Source organism: Acomys minous (assembly GCF_964271855.1).
Source record: "Acomys minous genome assembly, chromosome: 5".
NCBI lineage: Eukaryota > Metazoa > Chordata > Mammalia > Rodentia > Muridae > Acomys > Acomys minous.
The window spans coordinates 115,302,487-115,326,485 of NC_140494.1; the positions used below are offsets into that span (position 1 = coordinate 115,302,487).

At 41.5% G+C, this 23,999-nt stretch overlaps 1 protein-coding gene across 1 annotated transcript; it reads left to right on the plus strand.

The window, feature by feature from the left end:
• The first annotated feature begins 2,477 nt into the window (after positions 1-2,477).
• Positions 2,478-19,799, plus strand: RCN2 (reticulocalbin 2). Its single transcript, XM_084783400.1, has 7 exons — positions 2,478-2,828; positions 3,201-3,306; positions 5,932-6,128; positions 13,701-13,814; positions 17,229-17,325; positions 18,360-18,502; positions 18,953-19,799. Exons 1-7 carry the CDS (start codon positions 2,676-2,678, stop codon positions 19,103-19,105), a joined length of 963 nt encoding a protein of 320 aa, XP_084639526.1. The 5' UTR covers positions 2,478-2,675; the 3' UTR covers positions 19,106-19,799.
• The last annotated feature ends 4,200 nt before the right edge of the window (positions 19,800-23,999 follow it).

The window sequence follows — 23,999 nt, forward strand, 5'->3', positions numbered from 1 at the left end:
CTGCTCTCTTTCAAATTCACTGACCCCTCTTCTCTATGACATCTCTATTGCGTCTCACTGCTTGCCAGCAGGGCAAAAATACTTTAAATGTTGTATGATGTCATCTATATAAAGTTCAAGTACAGGGACCATGTACCCATGATGAAACAGGCCAGAACCGTACATACACCAGATCTTTTTATTCTCCTTCTGCCAAATGAGACATTTCTGTGTTGCCGAGGCTGGTCTTGAACTTGAAGATTTCTCAAGATAATCTCCTTTCCCAGGGTCCCGTTAGCTGAGACTACAAGCAGGTCCCAGTGTTTCTGGGTGTAGATGCTTTGGGAAGAGGGAGTCTCAGAGTGCTGGGCAGATTTGACATGTGTACATATACCTCAAAAAGAAAGTTGTATTGCAAGGCACGTTGTATACTTGCAATCCCAGAATTTGAGAGGCTGAGACAAGAGGATTATCATGAGTTTAAAGGGTAGTTTGGCTTGCTAGCATAAACATTTTTTTCACTGAGTTGCATCTTTAATATTTGTGTACTTTATAGTATATATATGTTCTAATGAGAATGTAGATAAAATTGATTTCTGTGCTTTAATAATGTTTTCTCTACAGATTACTTACTTGAGAAATATTTTTCTCTAAAGGGAACTAATTACATGCAAATAGCAAAAGATTAGTTTGACCTCTCCTGAATATACATTTTTAACTGTAGTCTGTTTCCAAACAGTCCTCAAAAACATGGATTTATGGCTCTAAGAGGTGGAAGAGTTGCCTAGGATTTCTTCAGGAGTCCTGAACTTTTTCTTCCACCTGGATCCTTCTGAAACACTGACGAAAGCAAAGCCTAAGAGTTTCCATCCAGAAGAGCACAAAGCCGTAGAACTGTGCATTGGAATTGGGAACGAGCACACTCCTGAAGCCTTGCAGAGCTGTTTGGTACCCAGAAATCTCAAAATAAGATCTTTCCTACACTTGAGGGGGGAAGAATAGTTCATAGGAAAGAAAATAGCTAAAATAAATAAATAAATAAATAACAACAAAACCAAACCACAAAACAACAAACGCATGCGCTCCCCACCCACCCACCCATCCACACACCCAGGTTTTCTAATGTTTATTTATATTGACTCTTCATGGCCGGTTTAAATCCTAATAGCTTCTTTGTGCCCCTACATCCCCATCTGGGGGTGGGCCTTAAATTTAAAAGAACCTATCCAATCCAGTGTGATCAAATCAATCCAAAGCTTCTCAGAATTTACCTTTTACTTGAGAATAATTTGTCCAAAACTGAGCTCCTTACATGAAATGAGATTATCTTATTTTTCAGACTACTTCAAAACCCAGAACTGAAATGAATCTGGAGGGCTGCCTGTATTACCTCTGGTATTTAAAACGCTGCTCTACACTGGTACTTAACTTCGCTCTGAAAACCTTTGAGTGATGAATGGTTTCTGGCTAAACGTAAGTTTCCAGTCTGACCCAAAAAACTTCTGTAATTTATGCCTACACAGGATTCCTGCTCCTAATCCAATGCCTATGAGAAGTGAAAGACAACCCCCTTTAAAAAAAAAAAGCCTTTCCTTCCTATGAAAAGATGTGTAAGCAAAACAGCACAATATACAATGTCTCTGTGCTTACTGGCTGGGGTGGACAAATTACATAAACCTGAAGCAGATATGAAAAAAAGTGTGTGAATGCATTTGTCCGTAAAACAAGCTAGTGAGCTGTTTTTCTGTACAACTATTCTTTGTTTTTCTCCCCCCATGGATGAAAGCATACATTTACAGAACGTTTCACAGTATATACCAGTTACTGTTTTAAAGGCATTACACTATTTAATTCGCTCTATACAACTATTTAAAACAGTCTCTTAAGGAAGGAAGGAAGGAAGGAAGGAAGGAAGAAAGAAAGAAAGAAAGAAAGAAAGAAAGAAAGAAAAAGCCTATTTTATAAAAGCTCAAACAGGATTTTAAGGGCCCAAATAATTTAACCAGGTCATATAAATTGAACATCAGATGCAAACATCTGGTTGCAATTCCTGACACTGTACTTCCTGCTGTGGCGAAGTTAAGTAAAACACACTGAGGCCTGTGGGAAATGGATACGGCTGGTTCCTCGGTGCAAAGGTTTTTTGAGACACAATACTGTGTTGTTTTTCACCAAAATCTCCAGGCTCTCTCTCTCTCTCTCTCTCTGATTGATGGAAGCCAGGAGGGACCCACAGAGTGGCCAGGGAGTTTCCCGCCGGGAACGAGACTGAAAGGAAAAGGCAAAGTGCCAGTGAATTGAGACTATGTTCCCAAGGGTTTGGCGGCAAAGGTAAAGAGGCCCCCGGGGGTCTCCAAGCTGCAGCAGCTGGCTTGCCTGCGGGCTCTAGTAGAAGGCAACGAACGAGGTCCCGCCCCCAGGGCAGCACGGCCCAATCAGAGACAGCCATGGCGCTTCGGACCCGCCCCCGCCCCCGCGGCCATATAAGGTGGGGCCTGGCGGGCCTCCGCAACGCAGTAGTCGCCGGACTTGGGCTTAGGAGTGGCGAGGCAGGGCCGCCGCCCCCGCCGCCGACTCCCCCTGCCCCCCACCCGCAGCGCCGCCCCTCTGTGGCCGCCTGCGAAGCGAGGCTGCCAAGCCCGAACTCCGCCTGCCTCCCTTCTCGCGGCTTTCCGCGTCCTCGCCGGGCGGGCACGATGCGGCTGGGCCCAAGGCCCGGGGCTCTGGGGCTGCTGCTGCTGCCGCTGCTGTACGCCGCGGTGGCCGGCGCCAGCAAGGCGGAGGAGCTGCATTACCCGCAGGGCGAGCACCGGGCGGACTACGACCGCGAGGCGCTGCTCGGCGTCCAGGTGAGGATGCCCAGGCGGGGTTCCCGCACCGCCACGGGCTTTGTCCTGTGACAAAGCGGGGCCACCAGGCGAGGCCTTGGCAGGGGCGGCCCGACAATGAGGGCCGGGCGGGGCTCCGTTTGCGCTCTAGGGGGGACCCTGAGGCCTGAAATGTTGGTGGGACTGTTGCAGCCCCAGAGCTAGATCCTTTTTATTCCTAGAACTAGGGACCGGGTCACTTAGGGTGGTAGGGGGACATATTTAAGAGGAGGGTGGGTCATCCTGAAGCCTTTGGGGCAAATGAGGCATGTGGTATAGCCCTATTTCCCTCCACCATTACGCCCCACTGATTGTAATGCTTGATTCTCCTGCGTACGATTTCCCTCCCCGAAGGAAGACGTCGATGAGTATGTTAAACTTGGCCACGAAGAGCAGCAGAGACGGCTGCAGTCGATCATAAAGAAAATTGACTCGGACTCTGACGGCTTTCTCACTGAAAGTAAGGACTGCTTTGCACCACCAACAATGGAGAAACCCCTTTGTAGGAGATTAACACACATTTAAAAACTGTTGTCTGTTGAATGCTAGGAGATTGCTAGTGTTCCAGCAAGCTGAAAGTCGTGTGATACGGAAAATAGGTCTTCCGCCTGGAAGGTAGGCTACCGAGTATAGTCAGTGCTTTGTCCAGTGGTGTGTAAGCATTACCGACCATAGTGGGATAAGTTTCCCGGTCATGCCTTGAGGCATCCACTTCCTAACATCACTTTTCTCATTGTCCATAGTATTCATTTCAGAGCCAGTTGCCTAAACCCTTCCTAGCACATCATGTGCTACAGCGCTCCTTGGGTACGTAGAATTTTAGGAATCTGCTTTTATTAGTTTGTTATTATAAAAATAAGCAAATAGGAAACATCCTATTGCATGTGAATTATATTTATTGCAACATTTTTTAAAAATGTCGGTGCTGATGGGGGCTTAGAACCATCTTACCCTCGGCTTCATAGAGATGAAGAGCATGCAGCACAGAGGGCGAAACCTTGTTTTCTAGCAAATGGAAAGCCGAGGAATAGAATTCAGCTCTTAGTATTACTTCGGTTTGAATGTCCTCAGTTCAAAACAAACAACAAAAGAGTGCTCTTAGGAAGGTTGTTAGGCAGAAATGGAATGTACAAACTATAAAAGAATGTTCTAGATAAATTGCTAGCAAATTTCCCCTCCCCATTTGATTCAAGTGAACCCTATCAGTATTCCAGGTTGCTCTTTTGAAAGTTCAGAGGTTTGTTGCTGTGACAACAAGCTCTTTGCAGTGTCTCTCCTTCAAATGTTGTCAGCATCTGGCTAGTGAAGGCTCAGCAGAGGGGAATTACAGTGTGTGCTGTCGGTAAAGTGGTCGCATCGGTGCCCTCAGGTTTGTTACTATTAAATAATGATGAAACCTCTAAACAAACAGAAGGATACAGGTCTGACTTTGGTTACTCCAGAGTAGACAAACTGCAAGACTGTGGTACTTGTTGGGATCTAAACATGTTTAAATAGTCTGGGGTCTTCATTTTGTAAATGAGAAAACAAGAGCTTGAAAGTTAAACTATCATTTAGGGCCAGGCTGAAATGAGAGCCTGCGGTTCTGGTCCTAGTTACGTTCTGTTTTCTACTGTGCTACACTAAATCCTGTAAGGTTGAAGAAAGACTCATAGTGATTAAGGATGCACAAGCCACTTGAGGACCCTTAACAGAACTTCACTGATTGGAGTTTTGAGGGGCAGGGTTGGGAGTCTAAGGCCGGGCCCAGAGACAAGCTTAAGCCAAGGAATTCAGGAATAGTGAGAGACCACATCTTTAAGAAATAGTAGAAGTTCTTAAGTGCTTACAAAACACCATGGTTAAAGCACTGAAGCCAAAAGTAAGTTAGAGTCTAGACTCTTAGCTATGAAACCTTCGGCCTTTCTGAACCTCAGTTTCATTAACTGAAATAATGATGATTATAAGTTTGTTAGCTGGGCGGTAGTGGCGCACGCCTTTAATCCCAGCACTGGGAAGGCAGAGGCAGGCGGATCCCTGAGTTCGATACCAGCCTGGTCTACAAAGCGAGTCCAGGACAGCCAGGGCTGTTACACAGACAAACTCTGTCTCAAAAAACAAAAACAAAACAAGAACAACAAAAAGTTTGTTCAATGTATAGTTGCATAATAAATGTGAGGGTTGTGGAGTGGGAGGTAGAAGCCATCTTTGCAGGTGTATGTGCCTGAGCCCTTACGAGCCAGCAGAGGAGCAGCAGTCTTTAAGCCTAGCTGTGCATTACCTTTAAACCAAGTGCCGTACAGTCACGCTCTTACTGCAATATTCATTGTAACCTCCTCGCCTGTTTTCTCTAATGCAGTGTAATGCTAATTGCCTCTATAAAGATATTTTTAAAAGCTTATCTGAAAATGGACACTTGAAATTTAAGAACTTGTTCCCCATGCCTTCAGGTACAAGATAAGACAGAAAGTGATACAAGAGAGGCAGAAGTTACTATTGCTACTTTGTTAAAATTTCCTCCACATGACTATGATGTTCAAAGGGACTATATCAACACAGCATTTCTCTGCTTTGGGGGCCTTGAATACCTGTTTACAATTTAAGCCCTGTCTACTAACTTATCTTTTGATTATGTTGATTACGGTGTGATGCACCCAAATGTAATCAATCCCAGCACTTGGAAGGCAGGGGGATTCTCTGAGGCCAGCCTGGTCTATGTAGTAAGGTCTGGGCCAATCCAGGTGCATAGCAAAGCCTTATCTAAAAACAGACACACAAAAAGCACACTATGTGTGTGATACATATTTTTGATTCAACTCATAAGTTAAAGAAAAAGTTAAACCTTTTATAAATAATAAAACTTCTTTCTAATGCATAGTAAGACAAATAGCCATTCAAATATCTATGCTTCTTAAAAGACATATGGTAATTACAACACTCTTAGACTTTGTAAGCTCACCCCACCTCATCCTTATCAAGACTATTAGGCCAGTTTTCAGGCTTTGCAAATATTGAAGTTACGTTTTTGGTTTTATTTTTAAGTTAGAAATCTTCACTTGGGTCAGAATTGTTGTGAACGTTCTTGTGTTCTGGGAAATTCTCGTAGGTGAACTCAGTCAGTGGATTCAGATGTCTTTTAAGCATTATGCTATGCAAGAGGCCAAACAGCAGTTTGTTGAATATGATAAGAACAGTGATGGCATTGTGACATGGGATGAATACAACATCCAGATGTATGACCGCGTGATTGACTTTGATGAGAACACTGCTCTGGATGATACAGAGGAGGAGTCTTTCAGGCAGGTGAGTCCAAGCTGTTCCTCCTGTGTGCATAGGCACAAGAGGCCGGGGGTCCTAGACTGCTGCCTTGCTCATGGGCAGTCACCAGTTCCACTTCTGTGGTTATTTGATGGTTCCCTTTTAGCCAGATGTAGGACTCTTAACTCTGGACCTAAATTATCCCTGCATCTGTTCCCTTGCTCACAAATTTGTCCTGGCTTCCAGGGTTGTTCCTCAAGTGCATTTTGGTGATACTAATATAGATCTCATTTAAAAAAATAAATTAACAATCAGCTTTATATTTATATATCTTATAGAGTATTTCCATCCTTTACAAGATATGAAATAAAAGCTTAATTGTAGCAAAGTAACTATAACATTTCTCCACCATCTTGTTTATTTTTGTTGTGTGTATATTCCTGTTTGGGCACTTGTGGAGGTGAGAGAGCAGCCTTGGTTCAGTCTTCACCTTGCACCTTGTTTGAGACACCGTATATTCCAGGGTAGCTGCTCTTGAGCTGCTCAGGTTGACTGTCCCCGCCTTGATCATGTCCCACATCACACCATCATGTCCTGCTGTATGGGGGGGGCGGGGGTTGGGATCTGAATCCACGTCCTCATACTAGCATGGCAAGCCCTGTATCCACTGAGCCATCTCCCCTTACATAAACCATGGGTTTTTTGTTTTGGTTTTTGGTTTTTGGTTTTTCGAGACAGGGTTTCTCTGTGTAGCCTTGGCTGTCCTAGACTCACTTTGTAGACCAGGCTGGCCTTGAACTCACAGCGATCCACCTGCCTCTGCCTCCCAAGTGCTGGGATTAAAGGCATGCGCCACCACCGCCCGGCCTAAACCATGTTTTTAAAATACTTTTTAAAAATGATATTGGAGATTAAGGCCAGGGCGCTATGCATGCTACACAAGTACCTCGCTCTGAGCTGTATCCCAGGCCTACCTCAGCCATTTTAAAGAGGTTTCAGTAATGCTGATTCTATTGAGCTTGTTCAGCCAGCTGGTCAAACTTTCTATTTTGCAAAACTGAATTTAGTACTCATTAAACAATAACTCCCCGTTTACACCCCCACTACTCTGCCATCTATAAATTTGTCTGTTCCATGTAAGGATAATCATAATGTTTGTCTTTTTTATGACTGCCTTATTTCCCTTAACTTAATGTCCTCAAAGTGTGTTTTGTTGTGTGCCAAAATTTCCAGCCTAGAAAGGATGTAGTCTAAAAAAACCAAATATCTGCCAGGCAGTGGTGGTATATGCCTTTAATCCCAGCACTTGGGAGGCAGAGACAGGCAGATCTCTCTGTTTGAGGCCAGCCTGGTCTACAAGGTGAGTTCTAGGACAGCCTGGCTATACAGGAAAATCCTATCTAGAAAACAAAAACAAAAACAAAACAAACACCCAACCAACCAACCAGCCAAGCAAACAAAACCCCAAATATTCTGGTGGTGTCTGTGTCTGTCTGCCTGCCTGCCTGCCAAATTTTGTTTGTGTTCTTGGGGTCTTTCTTTTTTCTTTTCTTTTTTCTTATTCTTTGAAATTTTCATATATGTATACAATGTATTTTGATTGCATCCATCAATGTCTTGTCCCAACTTCATGTCCTCCTTTTTTGAATCCTATAATGAATGTGGTATACAAATCTCTCTTTTAGATCTTGGTTTTGATTATCTTGAGTACACTCTCAGAAATGAGATTATTGGATTACCCCTGCTTTTAGTTTTTGAAGGGGTAGTTTTGAAGCAGTATAGTTTTCCATATTTATAATAACTCATTTCTGAAGCTCTAGTACAATGGCCCTGTTGAATATTGAGTTTTGATTTTGTTTAAGCAAATAAACAGCTTAAGCAAACGTGAGAAAACTTTTTTTGTTTGCTTATTTTCAAGACAGGGTCTCTCTGTGTACCCAGGCTGTCCTGGAATTCACTCTGTAGACCAGGCTGGCCTTGAACTCCGAGATCCACCTTCCTCTGCCTTGCAGGTTGTGGGATTAAAGGTGTGTGCCACCTTTGCCAGACAAGAAGAGCTATTTTTATTTTGGCTTCAGGAAGAACTTTTCAAGACTTCTGGGAATTCTGTTAAGCCAAAAGTATATCAATACAAATAACTATATGTTTGAGAAATTAATATTTCAAAAGCATTAAAAAAATTTTTAATATAGAAAGAATAAAATTAAAGCACTTTGCTGTAAATGATTTGGCCCACTTGGAAAGCATTTAAGCTTTCTGCTTCATTTGCATATATACATCTTAATTTCTATAATGGCCATCAGTTATCATTATACACAGTATTTATATTAGAGATTTACTGGCCACGTGACCTGTATAGGCTGTCATTAACTCCAGCTTCTTAGTTGTCTGCTAATGATTATTCTTTTTCGGTTCTGTGTTTGGTTCTTTTGAGACAGAACTCTCCATGTAAGCCCACTCTCCTCAAACTCACAGAGATCCACTTGTCTCTGCCTCTGGGACTAAAGGAGTGTGCCACTGTCCCTGGCCTGATGATTACTCTTAAAGCTGTCCAAACGTCACCAGTGTGCAGTGAAGGGTTCCAGGCTACAAGCCAGTCTGCCTGGCTTCACACCCAGCTCAACCACTTAACAGTTGCTAAATCTCCCTTACCTCGATTGCCTCATCTCTAAAATTGGGATAATCCCCGCTGAGGATAACAATAGCGTGGCGCAACAATACACAGTAGCTGTTGGAATGATGAGTAGTTAATTTCCAGCTGAAAGAATATTGTAAAAGGAGCAGTACTTGGGAGGTGGAAGCAAGAATGTCTCGTTTGAGACATGACTGTCTTTGACCAGTGAGATGGCGCAGTGGATAATGGTGCTTGCTGCCAGGACCTAAGACCTGAGTTTAATCTCCGAGATCCACATGGTGGGTGAAGAGAACTGATTGTCACCACCATCCCCCAAAATGAATAAATAATGATTTAAAAATGTAATGAAGAGCTGAGAGATGCCTTAGTTGTTAAGATCACTGGCTGTTCTTCTAGAGCACCCACGTGGTCATTTACAGACTTCTGTAGCTCCAGTCTCAGGGATCTGATGCCCTTTCTGGCTTCCGTGGATATCAGGCATACATGTGGCTCACAGACATACAAACAAACAAAATATCCATAATTTAATGGAAAAGACTCTCTGTCTCATAAACAGAAGAAACATGTACAATTCACGGAAGTTTATATTTAATAAAAAGAATTAGGCATTTGTTTACTACATCAGCTTTAGATTAGATAGGATTTAATTTGTAGGAGGAAATATACTTTGTTCCCCTTTTCCTTGTTTGATTCTTTATTTTCCAGCAGCCTAAAGGGACGGGAGGTCACTCTTTTCATCCCAGATAGTGCTAAGGAGAAAACAAATGGTGATGAGGTTTAATAAGAGTTCTCCTAAGACCACTGGAATTCTGGGACTCTTCACAAACCATGATCTGCTCTGTGACCTTCCGGCTAGGGAATAACAGAAACATTAAGTACAATATTTTAAAATTACTAGGTAGGCTGTGATTTCCAGTCTGTTTCCTACCTTTACTCCTCTCCAACTTCTTTTTACCACTCCAAAGAATTACTGTTTCACTAATGAAGTGTGTATCCATGTACACAAGCACCCGCATACATGAACACACACAGAAAGTGTGTGTGTGTTTCTGTGTTCTTGAGAAGAAATTTCATTTAAGACAGATGATGCTGACATTAGAGTCTTTGTCTTAAAAAAGGTATATCACTCATTTATAGAAAATACAAATAGTCCTTTTTAAGATGTCTTGTCAGATGCTATATTCGCCATCAAACGCTCAGTACACGCTGCTGTAAGGATGAATTAGGGGCTGGAGAGATGGCTCAGAAGTTAAGAGCATTTACTGCTTTTTCAGAGGGCCTGAGATGAGTTCCCAGCATCCACATGGCTTTGTAACTCCAGTTCCAAGTGATTGCATGACCTCTTCTGGCCTCTGAGGGCTCCAGCCCTAATGTGGTGTACATAAATTCACAGGCGTGTGAGCTCACGCATGCACGCACACACACAAACACACAAATAAATATATGTTAATAAATATAATTTTTTGAAAGAATGAGTTAAATGGATCTTAGTATCCTAACCGAAATGATATAGCCCCCCAAACAAACACTAACCAACAGAGATCCTATTGACTATTATTTGACTAGGAATGTCTTTTTGAAGTTCTAATCATCCTTTTTTTTTTTTTTTTTTAGAATTTCATGATTTATAACTTTTAAAATTGATGTGGAATATAAAGATAAACCCAGACAGAGTACACTAGTCTCCAAAATATAAAGAGTCTTGAATTACATATGCCTGTAATCCCAACACCCAGGAGGTGGAGGCAGGCAGATCCCTGTGAGTTCCAAGCCAGCCAAGGATACACAGTAAGACCCTACCTCAAAAGATAAAATATAAAGGATGAACAATGAGCCAGTTTCAGAGTTACAAACTGAAAATCAGTCAAGAATAAAGAACTCATAAAAAGCAGATATCTGAATAAGATAAAATTCTCTATAATGAAATCTAGTAGAAAACTAAAATCAAATTAAACCTCAATCTTATTTTTGGTAAGTTGCTATATAAAGAATATAGACAACTTGGAGTAATTACCTTTTTACATTGTGAAATGTCTGAAAAGATTTTCTGAATAGTTTGAGGAACACAAGTTAGACCTTTAGGCAGGGTGATTGGAGTTTGGAGAGCTACCTGACAAAAGTTAAGTATTTTGCTGAAAATGTATAAGCAACATTTATTTAGGTAAGATATAATCGTTGCATACTTATTGTAAAGACCTAGACTTTTAGGATCATAGGTTATATATTTCCTCATGTAAAATAACACTTGTTTACAAAAAATATTCAGTTTTGTTCTTCACAAATTTCTGTATAAATATAAATGATTAATATAGTTTTCTTTTTATTACTGTATTCTGTCCTCTAGTACAGTGGTTCTCCACCCTCCTAATGTTACGAGCCCTCAATACAATTAGTTCCTCATGCTGTGGTGACCCAACCATAAAATTATTTCGTTGCTACTTCATAACTGTAATTTTGCTACTATTGTGAGTTGTAATATAAATATGCAACCTCTGTGAAAGGTCACTCAAACTCAAAGGGGTCACAACCCCACAGGTTGAGAACCACTGCTCTTGTAGAATATAAGAAATTTATTTTTTAAAAAAAGGTTAATTTTGTGTGTGGTGTGTGTGTGTAACTTTCATTATTGTTTTTTACTTTACAATTCAAAATATATTGACTTCTTTAATATGAGACACCTTTTTGAGAGAGAGAGACTTAATGATTTTTTTATGGATCTGAGCGTAGCGGTGCACACCTTTAGTCCCAGCACTCGGGAGGCAGAGGCAAGCGGATCTCTGTGAGTTCAAGTCCAGCCTGGTCTACAAAGAGAGTCCAGGACAGCGAGGGCTCTGTGTAACAGAGAAACTCTGTCTCAAAAAACAAAACAAAACAAAAAGCTTATTTGTGTGTAAGGGTGTTTTGCTCACATGTATGTCTGAAGAGGACATTGGATCCCCTGGGACCTGGAGTTAAGTGTCCTGGGGTGCTGGGGATCTAGAAGAGCAGCTAGTGCTCGTCACCCCTGAGCCTCAGAGAGAGAATCTGGCTGTATAACCTGGGCTGCTCTTCAACTTTTGAGTCCCCTGCCTCCGCGTCCCAAGTGCAGGGATGACACGGATGTGACACCATGTCCACGAATAAGACACTCGCCCGAGCTCTTCTGGGTCTCCCTCATTCCTGTTTCTTCTCTGCCTACCTCTTTCAGTGTGTTGAAAGAGAGCTTTTCTTCCCATAGGCACACTGGCCAAAGTAAGCTCACACTGCTAAAACATGGACTTTTTTTTATGCTCCAAACCGAAGGGCTCTTTCATAAGGAAATCTAAACTGTTGGCATCTTGAACAGTCGTTTATTCAAAAAGATTTTGCTGGCTCTCCACAGCACCTCAGATGCTTGTTTATCTGCTTCTTCCATGTTACACCTGAATGTTAAATTTCAGTCACTTGATCTCAGATATTTAAAGTTATGCAATGTAAATGCAGCTATTAGAAACAAATTATTTTTCCTGTTATAATTAACAGAATGTGGCTGCCTGTGGAGTCTAGATGTTTAAAAGCCAAATTCTTTAGGCGAGGCATGAGCCTCTGCTGGGTGTCAGTAACATACTTACTCTGTAAGTTAATGACTGCTGACTAAGCTATTCTGAAAAAAAATTAACAGTGGTGAAACACAAATTAAAACTTGCTAAAAACATTTGTTATTATGTTTTAAAAGATATTACATGCAAGTTTTTTTTAGAACAGATGGCTATTCTCAGAAATATTCACAATAAAAAAATGTGATGTTAGCAGTACCTTTGTCCTTAGTAACTGCTGAATAATTTCTGTACTTAAACATACTTTTAAAAGGAAAACAAAAGTTTCTGTAGCCTTCAAAATGAGACCCTCTTAAGCTAACAGACTGCTTACTTCTGAGCATGCCCAGTGGGCAGAATGAGGAGCCACTGAGGCTAGGCCTCCACTCACCAGCACGACTGAGAAAATGCATTTCTCAAATAAGCAACCATTTTCCTGAAACATGTTAACATATTTTTGTTTGTTTGTGGGTTTTTTCTTTTTTTTCTTTTTCTTTTTTTTTTTAACAGTCTCACCCTGTATAGCTTTGGCTAGCCTGGATCTCATAGGGTAACATTGAACTCCTAGAAATCCACCTGCCTCGGCCTCCCAAGTGATGTTAACATACTTTTGAGAAATCATTTAGAGAATCAGAATCAATTTTAAAACGTTCTACCAAGATACAAGTGGTTGGGCTGGAGAGATGGCTCTGGTTAAGAGCATGGGCTACTTTTCCAGAGTTCCTGAGTTCAAGTCCCAGCAACCACCTGGTGGCTCACAACCCTCTATAATGTGATCTGATGCCCTTTTCTGGCCTGCAGGGGTACATGCAGATAGAATACTCATATATATAAAATAAATAAATCTTTTTTTTTTAAATCACAATTGGTTGTCAAATTTGTTGTTTTGGAAGTATTCCAGAATTACTGGTAATTAATGAGATTTGTGGACTTTATTAAACCATTTAATCTCAGTTATTCTGTTTGTTTTGAGACACGGTCTGGCTGTTTAACATAGACTTGCCTCAGAGTCTTGATTTTCCTGCCTTAGTGTCTGGAGTGCTGAGATTCTGGGTGTGTGCCACCACACCACCCTTGGGTAACACTTGTAATGCATTCAGTACACTTCAGGGTTACTGTTTGGGTTACATGCTAACAACTGCCACACTAGTTTCTTAGTAGCAACTTTTGCTAGGATTTATAGATGAAACCAAAGAGATTAAGTAGTTAGCCCTGAATGCACAGTTAGAGACTGTGGTGCTTCTGTCTCTGTGGTGCCTTGCGTGGATATCTGATTAGTTTCACCTGCTTTCAAAGGCTATTGGTAAAGATAAATGAGATACCGTATGAAAATGTACTTTAAATCTCGTATATATTTCTCTAAATGGTTTTTATTGCTGATAAGGTACCGAGATCCTTAAATTTGGTGTGTGTTTGTTTGTTTCAAAGCTTCATTTAAAGGATAAGAAGCGATTTGAAAAAGCTAACCAGGATTCTGGTCCTGGACTGACTCTTGAAGAATTTATTGCATTTGAGCACCCTGAAGAAGTTGATTATATGACGGTAAGGAACAAGCTTAACAGAATTATTGGGTGACTAAAATCTACATGCCATGTTATTTAAAATGACTTGTGAAACAGAATTTAGGGACACACAGGTTCAAAATGTTCAAATATTCTCCCACATAAGATTAGGAGTGCTGAGAAGGGTTTCCAGGGACGGTGAGGTGGTTTACAGGGGGCGGAGAAAGTGCAGGGTTTTGTTTTTAGTCTATATGCACGCAGCAGTCCTCTTCTGGCTGCCTCTTCTGTCAGAACCAGTATCATCAAGGCCTTTCTCGTCCCTTTTGTAGTTTTCAGACATTTTTCTAGGTCTTGGATGTCAGTATCACTAGAGTTCTGATGTAGCTTACAGCATCACTTAGGAGAACTTTCGGTCTAGAAAAATAGCTCACATTCTGATTGGTTCCCATAGGGTGGGGGTGGTGCTGGGATATTCTTGCAATGTTTTACTTAATAAGTCCTCTTATCCCAAGTACCTAAAAGAACTTGGTCCAGGAGTGTCGCTCAGTAGCCTGCACAAGGCTGCAGTCCCCAGCACCACAAATATTAATTATTGTAACCCTGGTTGAGTACATGTGTACTGAGGTCTGCAGTGTGGCAGAGCCTCCAGCTGTGTGGCTTTATTTCCTGGGTATTTTATGGAGGGAGGTGTAGCTTCTGTTGAGTGGACAATGACCAGAATCTGCTGTCTTGAATAACAAGCAGGCACATGTCCTCCATAGCTCAGGAGCAAGGCCAGTTAGTGCCACTTTGCTCGTCATTGTGAAGTTTCTAATTCCTCATTGGCGCAGAGGACATGACCTAGTTTAGGACCAGTGCTAGGTGTGATTTAAATGCCAAAGCTAAGTGGGGCCCAGCTAATTGAGTTCTAGAAAAGCAGGCAGAGGCTCCTGGACCTTGACTTCTTAGAGAACAAGGAACAGTTGACTGGCGATGGAGAGAGCTAGTGAAAGCAGTTAAATAGTAGGCATTATGTAATAGGAGCCTGGCACGGGCACGGAGTAGACTTCAACATTTTGAAGGCCTTGTAATAGCAATATCAAGAATGTTGATTTCCAAGTGTTAAGAGACAGAGAGAACCCTGAAGTCTTCATTTTGTGTCAAAGTGACAAAAGCCATCTGTGATATGTCACAGATGGAGTGGTTGTGCTTTCTATGCTGCGGTGGAGCTGATGGCAGGCAGCATGTGAGATGTGCCGCCATGGTGTGGAGCTCGTTGAGAGCAGCATCATTGACTCCTGCTCCCCTTGCTTGCTTTTGTATGGCCTTTTCCCCCTCAAAAGGGTGTGTCGGCTATAGGAAAAGGCAGGGATACAGGACCAGTTAAGGGATTTTCACTGTGGATTCAAGTAAGAATTTAATTTGAAAGGTTTGTTCTGTTTTATTTTTGTGGTACTGGGAATTGAACTTAGACTTTTGCATACTGACCTGGTCCTTAGAAGTTATGTAAAATGGCCTTGAACTCATTGTGGTGTGTGGGCAGGCCTTGAACTTTTGATCCCCCTGCCTCATGTAGGCCTGCTCCACCAAACCTACCTTTGAAATACTTTAATTCATGTAGTTCTGAAAATTCTTTTAAAGAATGGAAACATTATTAAAAATAAATTTGCTGTTGTCCAATGATATTTCTTGAATGCAAGAATTATCATTTTGATTATAATTAAGAAAAGCTATTTATAAATAAATAAAAATTATAGTGCTGTCCCAGAAGAAATGTATATAGGCCCACCACCCAAAATATTAGACTATAGTTATAAGATTCTCATATACTTTCCCTAAAACTAATCCTTGGGTTTCTAGCCTCTTCTACATGTAAAATTTGTACAATTGGATTTTTAAAAGAACAATAATGTATATTTTGGTGTTGCAAATGTAGGAAGCTTTTGGATTTGTCTAGACTGGGAATTTGAGAAGATACTTTCATTACAGATCAGATACTAACATCTGGATTGAGAAGCGTAGGGAGTGGCAGGTAGTGAAGACATGAGAGACCAGGCAGGGTGGTAATTAAAGAGTAAAGCAAAGCTCTGGGGATGGGCTCATCACAGAAGATACAGTGATGGGGCCAAGGAGAAGGAAGTCAGGGCTTGAGTGAGGTAGGAGCTGAGAAGTGAGAGCTGCAGGAAGAAATGCTGCACATAGGAAACAGATGGAGGATTGGTTAGGTGCTGAGGAGCAGATTTACAATGGTGAGTGAATGTAGGCTTAGAAGTAGTCAGGCCTGAGTTTGGAAATCAAGAGCTGCTGTATCCACCCTGGAAAAAGAGCAGCATCTGTGTGCCAAGGGTCTAAGGTCACGTCCTTTGAGTGCCTTACTGGAGCTAAGGGAGGTAAAGGGGTAGTCAGAAGTGCTGTTCTTTTTCTTTCTTTCTTTCTTTTTTTCTTCCTTCCTTCCTTCCTTCCTTTTTTTTTTTTTTTTAATTTTATTTTTTAAAGATTTACTTATTTTATTTTATGGATATGGGTGCTCTATCTGTATTACACCTGCAGGCCAGAAGAGGGCATCAGGTCTCAGTATAGATAGATGGTTGTGAGCCACTATGTGGTTTTTGGGAATTAAACTTAGGCTCTTTGGAAGAGCAGACAGTGCTTTTAACTGCTGAGCCATCTCTCCATCCTGGAATTTTTTTATTTTTTATTTATTTTTATTAGAGTTTTTCTGTGTAGCTTTGGCTGTCCTTGACTCGCCAAAGGACCAGGCTGGCCTTGAACTCTGAGAGATCCACCTGCCTCTGCCTCCCTGGGTGCTGCAGTTACAGGCGTGGGCCACCGTGCCCAGCTTCTTATATACTTTTTTAATAAAAATATATTACTATCGCTCTTCCGTTTTCTTTCTCCCTCACCTCCAAGTCCCCTCCCTCTAACTCCTTCCGTACTCCCCCCTCACGCTCAAATTGAGAGCTTCCTTTTACTTGATGATTATTGTCACATATATGTCTATATGTATGTATAAGTGTGTAAGTGCAACCTGCTGAGTTCATTTTTGTTGATTGTGTGTGTGTGTGGTTTTGTATTGGATAGCCAGTTGTGCGCTCACCCTGGGAGAGGCTGAGGCTCCGTCTCTCAGCAGTTGTTAGTTTCCTGTAGCTCTTTACCAAGCAGTAAACTTGCCGAGATGGCGTTCTTGAGAGGGAAGAGAATGCACAGAAAGCAAAAGCCTGTGTGTGCTGCTAGGGCTATTTATAGGAGTGACATAGAACTCTTCACAACACAGGAGAATGAAGAGATAACATTTAAAATTACTCAGTACTTCGGGGTTTATTCTTGCGTCTAGTTCCAGAGTTTAGAAACATTTTCCTGCAAGTACGAACAACCAGAATGCTTGTGTGTGAAAAGGCTTGACAACAGGATTGGTGAGATGGTGGGACTGAAATGTTTGTGACAATTATCTTTTCTTTGAATGAACGTGCAATAGGAGTTCGTCATTCAAGAGGCTTTAGAAGAACATGACAAAAATGGTGATGGGTTTGTTAGTTTGGAAGAATTTCTTGGCGATTACAGGAGAGATCCAAGTAAGTTGCCTGAGGGTAATGTAGAAAGGATGGGGTTGGAATTAAAGAGCCAGGCTTGGGGAGCACTCTGTATGAACTTCTCTGACGTGCTACTGTGCTCATTTGTATTTCCATGTATAGTTTCAAATGTCTTCCTTCCTTTTCTAGCAAATATAATGACCTTGTCAATTCAAAGAGGAAGGAAGGTTGTGTTTTTCTTTTTTTTAAACAAACTGCTATGCCATTGCATATAGGTCTTGAAGGGACATAAAATATGCAAACAGTATAGACTAGATGAAGTAAATAATCTTAAAGAGAATTTCCTTTCTTTACATTGTTGTCCTTTACCAGAATTATTGTTTACAAGTTTGCTTCGTTGAATGCCATTTTAAAGTTGTTTTCCTGATGAAGATTAAATATTAAATGTTAAATTAAATTAATTAATTAATTAAATATTAAATATTAAAGGTATTGCTGCATAGGAACATGTAAAACAGTCATTGTCATATGGCATATATCACAGCATTGCTCTGAACTGGGCATTTAGCTGTTTTCAAAGTGCTACCTAGCATACAAGAGACTCTTGGCTTCTTCTAGTCTTAGTACTGTGCAAACCAGACTGTGATCTTAGCCCCTACGACATGGAGGCAGGAGAACCAGAAGTCCAAAATCGTCTTCAGCCGCATAGGGAGTTTGAGACTAGTCTGGACCTAGAGACCCTGTCTCAATTTTTTTTTAATTAAAAATAAATATTACCACTTAAAAAGTAGGAAAACTGGAAATCAGGATATGTAGCAACACTTAATAAAAGCATTAATTTATTAAATGTGCCACAATTTTAAAGCTCAGTTCTTTTAGCTAACGTCTCACTTTTGGAAATCTTTACATATTGGTCCTTATTTCAGTACTTTCCTGCTAAGTAGTTCTGCTTCTTGGGTTTCCTTTTGTTGTAAACGTAAATTCAGTTCCTTTATTTTAAAGTTATACCAAACTTCATACTGGTTTCATGTGATATTCTTAAATGTTTGTGGCTTTATTTTTGCTTTTTTATTAAGCTGCAAATGAAGATCCAGAATGGATACTTGTTGAGAAGGACAGATTTGTAAATGACTATGACAAGGATAGTGATGGCCGACTTGATCCCCAAGAGCTGTTGTCATGGGTGGTGCCTAATAATCAGGGCATTGCACAAGAGGAAGTGAGTATTAGAACTGCTGTTTCCCCTTCCCCAAACCACACTTTATGCTACTGTAGGAAAGGAAGCTGGACCCTGAGTCCATAGAAAGAAGACATGGGATTACTTAAGATACATTGTTGTGCCTTGAATTAAATGACGAAACTCTTTCATATTGTCAGGGAGACAAGGAAGTCCAGATTGTATCATGTCCTAATCTTAGGACACAATCCATGGGATGACAGCTGCCTCGTAGATTATCCCATGTACTAACCCTACGCTGACCCTGTGTAGAGATGCAGAACCCGGCATAGAGAAAACAAGCATCAACAGACACGGGGTGTATAATAGTTAAAAACTTAGAAAATAATGAGTTCTTGGTATCTACGTGGTTTTGACAAATCACACTAAAATGTAAACATTTTACTTAAAAAGACGTAGTCTGGACACCGTTTGGGTTTGTTTTATTTAAAGGCTCTTCATCTAATTGATGAGATGGATTTGAACAGTGACAGAAAGCTCTCTGAGGAAGAGATCCTGGAAAACCAAGACTTGTTCCTTACGAGCGAAGCCACGGATTACGGCAGACAGCTACACGACGACTACTTCTACCATGACGAGCTTTAGCTGCCGAGCGCGCCCACGGCAGGGAGCGCCCTTGTGTAGCCTGCTGCCAGCTTTACTTTTATGATAAAGTATTGATGTTGTATTTTACACTCTTAAGTCTTACCACATCAAATGATCTAAGTGTATATTATAATTTTTTGCCTTCTAGAAGAAAAACAACAAAAACTTGATATTTATTTCAAGACATGCTGAAGGAGTAAAACGTTAATATTGTGCCATATGACCACACAGTCTTTCCCAAGTACTCCATCCGTGCAGTACTGTGTTGTGGGATGTTTGAGTTGTTTCCATACTTGAAAAAAATGGAGGCCTATAGACGTGTCCAAACAATAGTATCTAAGTACTAAGTATCTAAGTACTCGTGTGAAGCTGTCCGTTTTTGTTCTTGTACTGAGTAGATTTTCTTTTGAAACTGACAAAGGACAGTGTGTTTAGGTTTAGTGTTATATTTAAAAACCTTTAAAGGAACCGTTAGAAGGACTTAAACCTCACATAGATGTTGAGAAGCTCTACTTAATTTTAAAATGGTTTCTAAAAAGGGTTTTGTTGTATGAAATAGAACTTTATATTTTTGCATATGTATAGATAGTAATTATATTTAATGTATAGCTATAGCATTATGGTGAGTGGAAATTGACATTGTCCAGAACTCTTCATTTTCGATTGATCTAAAATAAACTGTCCTATCTTTCTATGTGTTTGTTTTTTAGTTTTTCCAGATAAACCTTAAATTTAGCATGGGTTTCATTATATTAAACATTATTCATTCCTTTATTTAGGTAGTGAATGTTCTCAAAACTGTTTATTATTCTTGGTACATAGTCTTATTTTGCCCCCCTTTTTTAAATAAAAGAATTATGTTATAATTGAATGTGCACCTGAGACATTTTCAATTGCTCTTATGTTGAGTGTGATTTTGCATTTTGGTGCTAATAGTAATGCTTTTTGTTTTGTTTGAGGTCCTAGGGGTCAGGCCCAGGGCCTCTGGCATTCTAGATAAATGTTTGGCTACTGAGCTGCAAACACCTCAAGCCCAGAGATAGTCTTAAAACTCATGAAGGCTGAGAACCAGCTCACTGAGCGCTCATTACCCAGACAGGTGGTTTATTCACATTCAGTAATCAGCACACCTTTGCTAGAATGGAGAAAAGTAGGTGAGAAATTAACTTTTTGGACTTGAGACTTACAGATAGTGGGGTTTTTTTTTCTTCTTCTTTTTCTTGCATTCCTTTTATTTATGGGTAGAAAGTCAGTTGAGAAATGCGTTTATTATTTTCCAGGTTACTATTCTTTCATAGAACACACAGTGCAGGTCACCAAGCCCTTATGAGTATTTGAGCAGATCCCCAGCTCTTTCCTGCCCTGCCTTTGCCAATGTTGGCTATAGATACAAACTGTAAAGTCACCTTTAATGATAGCTGTCTTACCCTGGTAGCTGAGGTGCATGGTTTTTATTTTAATCTATAATATCACGTAGCTATAGAAGTTTAAAAATTCAATTATTGTTGTCATTTACCTGTCACGTCTCAGCCTCGCTGACATTGTTTATGTCTGGTTGTTAGCATGTTAACTCTCAGTTGATTCTCTAAAGCCGTGCCACAGATGTCAGACCATCACACGCAGATGTAACTTCAGTCCCTTAGCAGAAGTGCTGTCACTGAGTTAAGTTAACATTGTCCACTCAGCATGGATACACAGGTACAAAGATGTTGGTGATTGTTACGGCTTCCTCCATCTCTACTATCCTCCTCAGCATGAAGAAGATGCTGTGTCCTGGGGTCCTTCCTGCTCAAATTATGGCACCAGCCAAGGAAAATATAGACAGTAAACTTCGAACCCCTACCCAGACCTAGCCGATGGACAGGACATTCTCCACCGTTGAGTGGAGAGGGAGGTCTGACTTTCTTTTTTTTTTTTTTAATTAATTTATTCATATTGCATCTCAGTTGTTAGCCCATCCCATGTATCCTCCCATTCCTCCCTTCCTCCCACTTCCCCCCTACTCCCCTCCCCTCCCCTAAGTCTGTGTCTGAGGGGGACCTCCTCCCCCTGTATATGCTCATAGGGTATCAAGTCTCTCCTTGGTGACCTATTATCTTTCCTCTGAGTGCCACCAGGCATCTCCATCCAAGGGACATGTTCAAATATGGGGCACCAGAGTTTGTGTGACAGTTAGATCTCCTTCTCCACTCAACAGTGGAGAATGTCCTGTCCATCGGCTAATCTGGGTAGGGGTTCGAGGTTTACTGCCTATTTTTTCCTTGGCTGTTGGCATAGTTTGCGGAGGACCCCAGGGCCCAGACTCGCCTGTAGTTTTCCAGGACCCTCTGGATCCTTCTATTTCCTCTTTCTCCCAGGCTTCTCAAACTCGGGTGCCCCATTTCTGACCAGGTCCCCTGGATGGGGAGGCCTGGTGGCACTCAGAGGAAGGATAACAGGTCACCAAGAAGAGACTCTATACCCTATGAGCATATACAGGGGGAGGAGGTCCCCCTCAGTCACAGACATAGGGGAGGGGAGTAGAGGGGAAGCGGGAGGGCGGATACAAGGGATGGGCTAAGAACTAAGATGTAATAGGAATAAATTAATAAATTAAAAAAGAAAGATTACAGTTCATAGCCCTCTTAGAGGTGGGCAGCGACTGGCTGAGTATAGTAGCAGTTGTCCCTCCCTGACCAGCCAGGGGCAGCCCCTTTCCCCTGCCCTGCACTGCGGGAGAGGCTCAGTGCCAATACTAAAGCCCAAGAGTCAAGTATTCTTGACTGCTCGGTGGCTGCACAGAGAGCAAATGGATCCACAGTGGAAATAAACCTTTACTATGCTAGACTAGAGAGTTGGGGCATTTCTGCTGTTTTTGAACGACAGCAGAGTCATCCATTGATAAAGTGATTCTATAGGCGTTTAAACAAAAAGATCTACCAAAACAAAAGAGCAATTTTGTTTGTTTGTTTTTTTGAGAGAATTCACCCAGGTTGCCCTTGAACTTTTTGATCCTCTTGCTCCCACATACACTTGCACTGGTCTCGCTGTCTGTGTCCTGCCCTACTGTAGAGGAGTCATGACAACACACTAACATAATACTATCATTCATTCTTGGTGTGTAAATATGTCAGTAACACAGCTGTGTAGTAATAGCACAGGAATAGTTCCATCGTCTTTAAAGGTGGTGCTGCAGTGGGCTGGAGCAGTACACGCCTGCCATCCCTGCACTGAGGAGGCTAGGGGTGCAGTTTAGTGGGGGGAGTACTTGCCTAGCATACACCAAACACTGGCTTTGATCTCTAGCACCACATAAAATTGGGGAGGTGGAGGCAAGAGGGTAAGAAATACAGTTTTTATACTTACTACGTAGGGAGTTACAGGCCAGTCTGGGCTACATCAAATCCTCCCTCCCTTAGGGAGGAGGAGGAGAAAAAGAAAGGAAGGAAAGAAGGAAGGAGAAAACAACCACCATTGGGGCCTACAGAACTATCTGAAGTACTCTGAAGGGATTTTAAACTCTTACATGTAGCCCTGGCTGGCCTGGGACTTGCTGTGTAGACATGCTGTCCTTGGATTGGGGTGATCCTTTGCCTCTGCTTCCTGTTGACCTTACAGGTGTGTAACAGCATAGCCAGCTTCTCCCAGCTTTTAATTTTACTTTTGTGGGTCTTTAAAAAATAATCTGCTTAGCCAGGTGCAGTGGCACAAGCCTGTAATCCCAGCAGACGGAGAGGCAGAGGCAGGCAGATCTCTGAGTTCGAGACCAGCCTGGTCTACAAAGCAAGTCCAGGACAGCCAAGGCTACCCAGAGAAGTCTCAAAAAACCAAGAGGGGTGGGTGGAGGCAATAGAATCTGTTTTTGTTCTGTGTTCTGCAGAGATGTTTTCTTTTCTGAAACCAGATTCCAGATGAAGAGAAAGTATCAAAATTTTTCTGGGTGTTAGCTTTGCTTGCTAACACAGGAAAAGAGATGGCCCTACTCCAGTGACATACTGGAAGCAGAAAGCTCACTCTTGTGCAAACTGCTGGTCTACCTGAACTCATTTGCTTCATCTATAGCAAATAATATGCAAGTGCTGTATTTTATGAGCATCCCAGTAATTTAAGACATGATTAAAGTTAATCGGGTCACCGGTAGGGAGGTGTGACTGAGCTGTTACTAACACTTCAGTTAGGCTTTGGTCTCTGTTCCTCAGCCCTTCCAGTTTATAATCCCAGCAGAACTAAACTTCAAACAACCCGACAAAGCAAAGCAGCAACACCAAGTGCTTAAAGGAGGAAAGAGGTGGGAATGAATTGTGTTACGTTGCTGTCCTGCCAACTTAAGAACACGACAGATGTATAACTTTAAAAATGTCACGTTGCAAAAAAAAAAAAATAGCATAAAGTTAGACTGTGTCTTCTGCTATCTCCACTGTTGCATCTTCCGGGCCCAGTGGTTAGCACATAATAGATAATGATTGAACCAGCGTACTAGTGAAACGTTACAAGGTGATAATTGATATATCAGTCTGTCACCCTGATTTTTTGAACTTTTTATCGATTCTGTGCGAATTTCACATGATGTATCCCAGTGCCACTCATCTCCCTGTCCTTTTATATCTGCCTTCTACCCTTGCTACTTCCCCCAAAAAGAAAAGAAAAGAATTAAAGAAAAATATCTCAATTGTGGAAGTTTTAGTGTGTTCCAGTGTGCCCTGCAGTATACCCTTTTGCCCACATATCTTTACTTGCAAATGTTCATTGGTCTGTTTCGAGGCCTCTGGCTTCTGCTGCACTATCTATCCTGGATCCTCACTGGGGCTCCTCAGATATCCTGTTGTTGCCCTGTGTCATGGGGATCCTGCAGCTTTGGATCTGGAGGGCCAGCATCTTCACACGCTCCGGCAGTTCGTAGATAAGTAGATGTTGA

Coding starts and splice junctions, on each gene's coding strand:
- RCN2 (XM_084783400.1), top strand. CDS start 2,676: ATGCGGCTGGGCCCAAGGCCCGGGGCTCTGGGGCTGCTGCTGCTGCCG. Junction 13,815..17,228: donor AAGAAGTTGATTATATGACG/GTAAGGAACAAG, acceptor AACGTGCAATAG/GAGTTCGTCATTCAAGAGGC. Junction 17,326..18,359: donor CGATTACAGGAGAGATCCAA/GTAAGTTGCCTG, acceptor TTTTTTATTAAG/CTGCAAATGAAGATCCAGAA.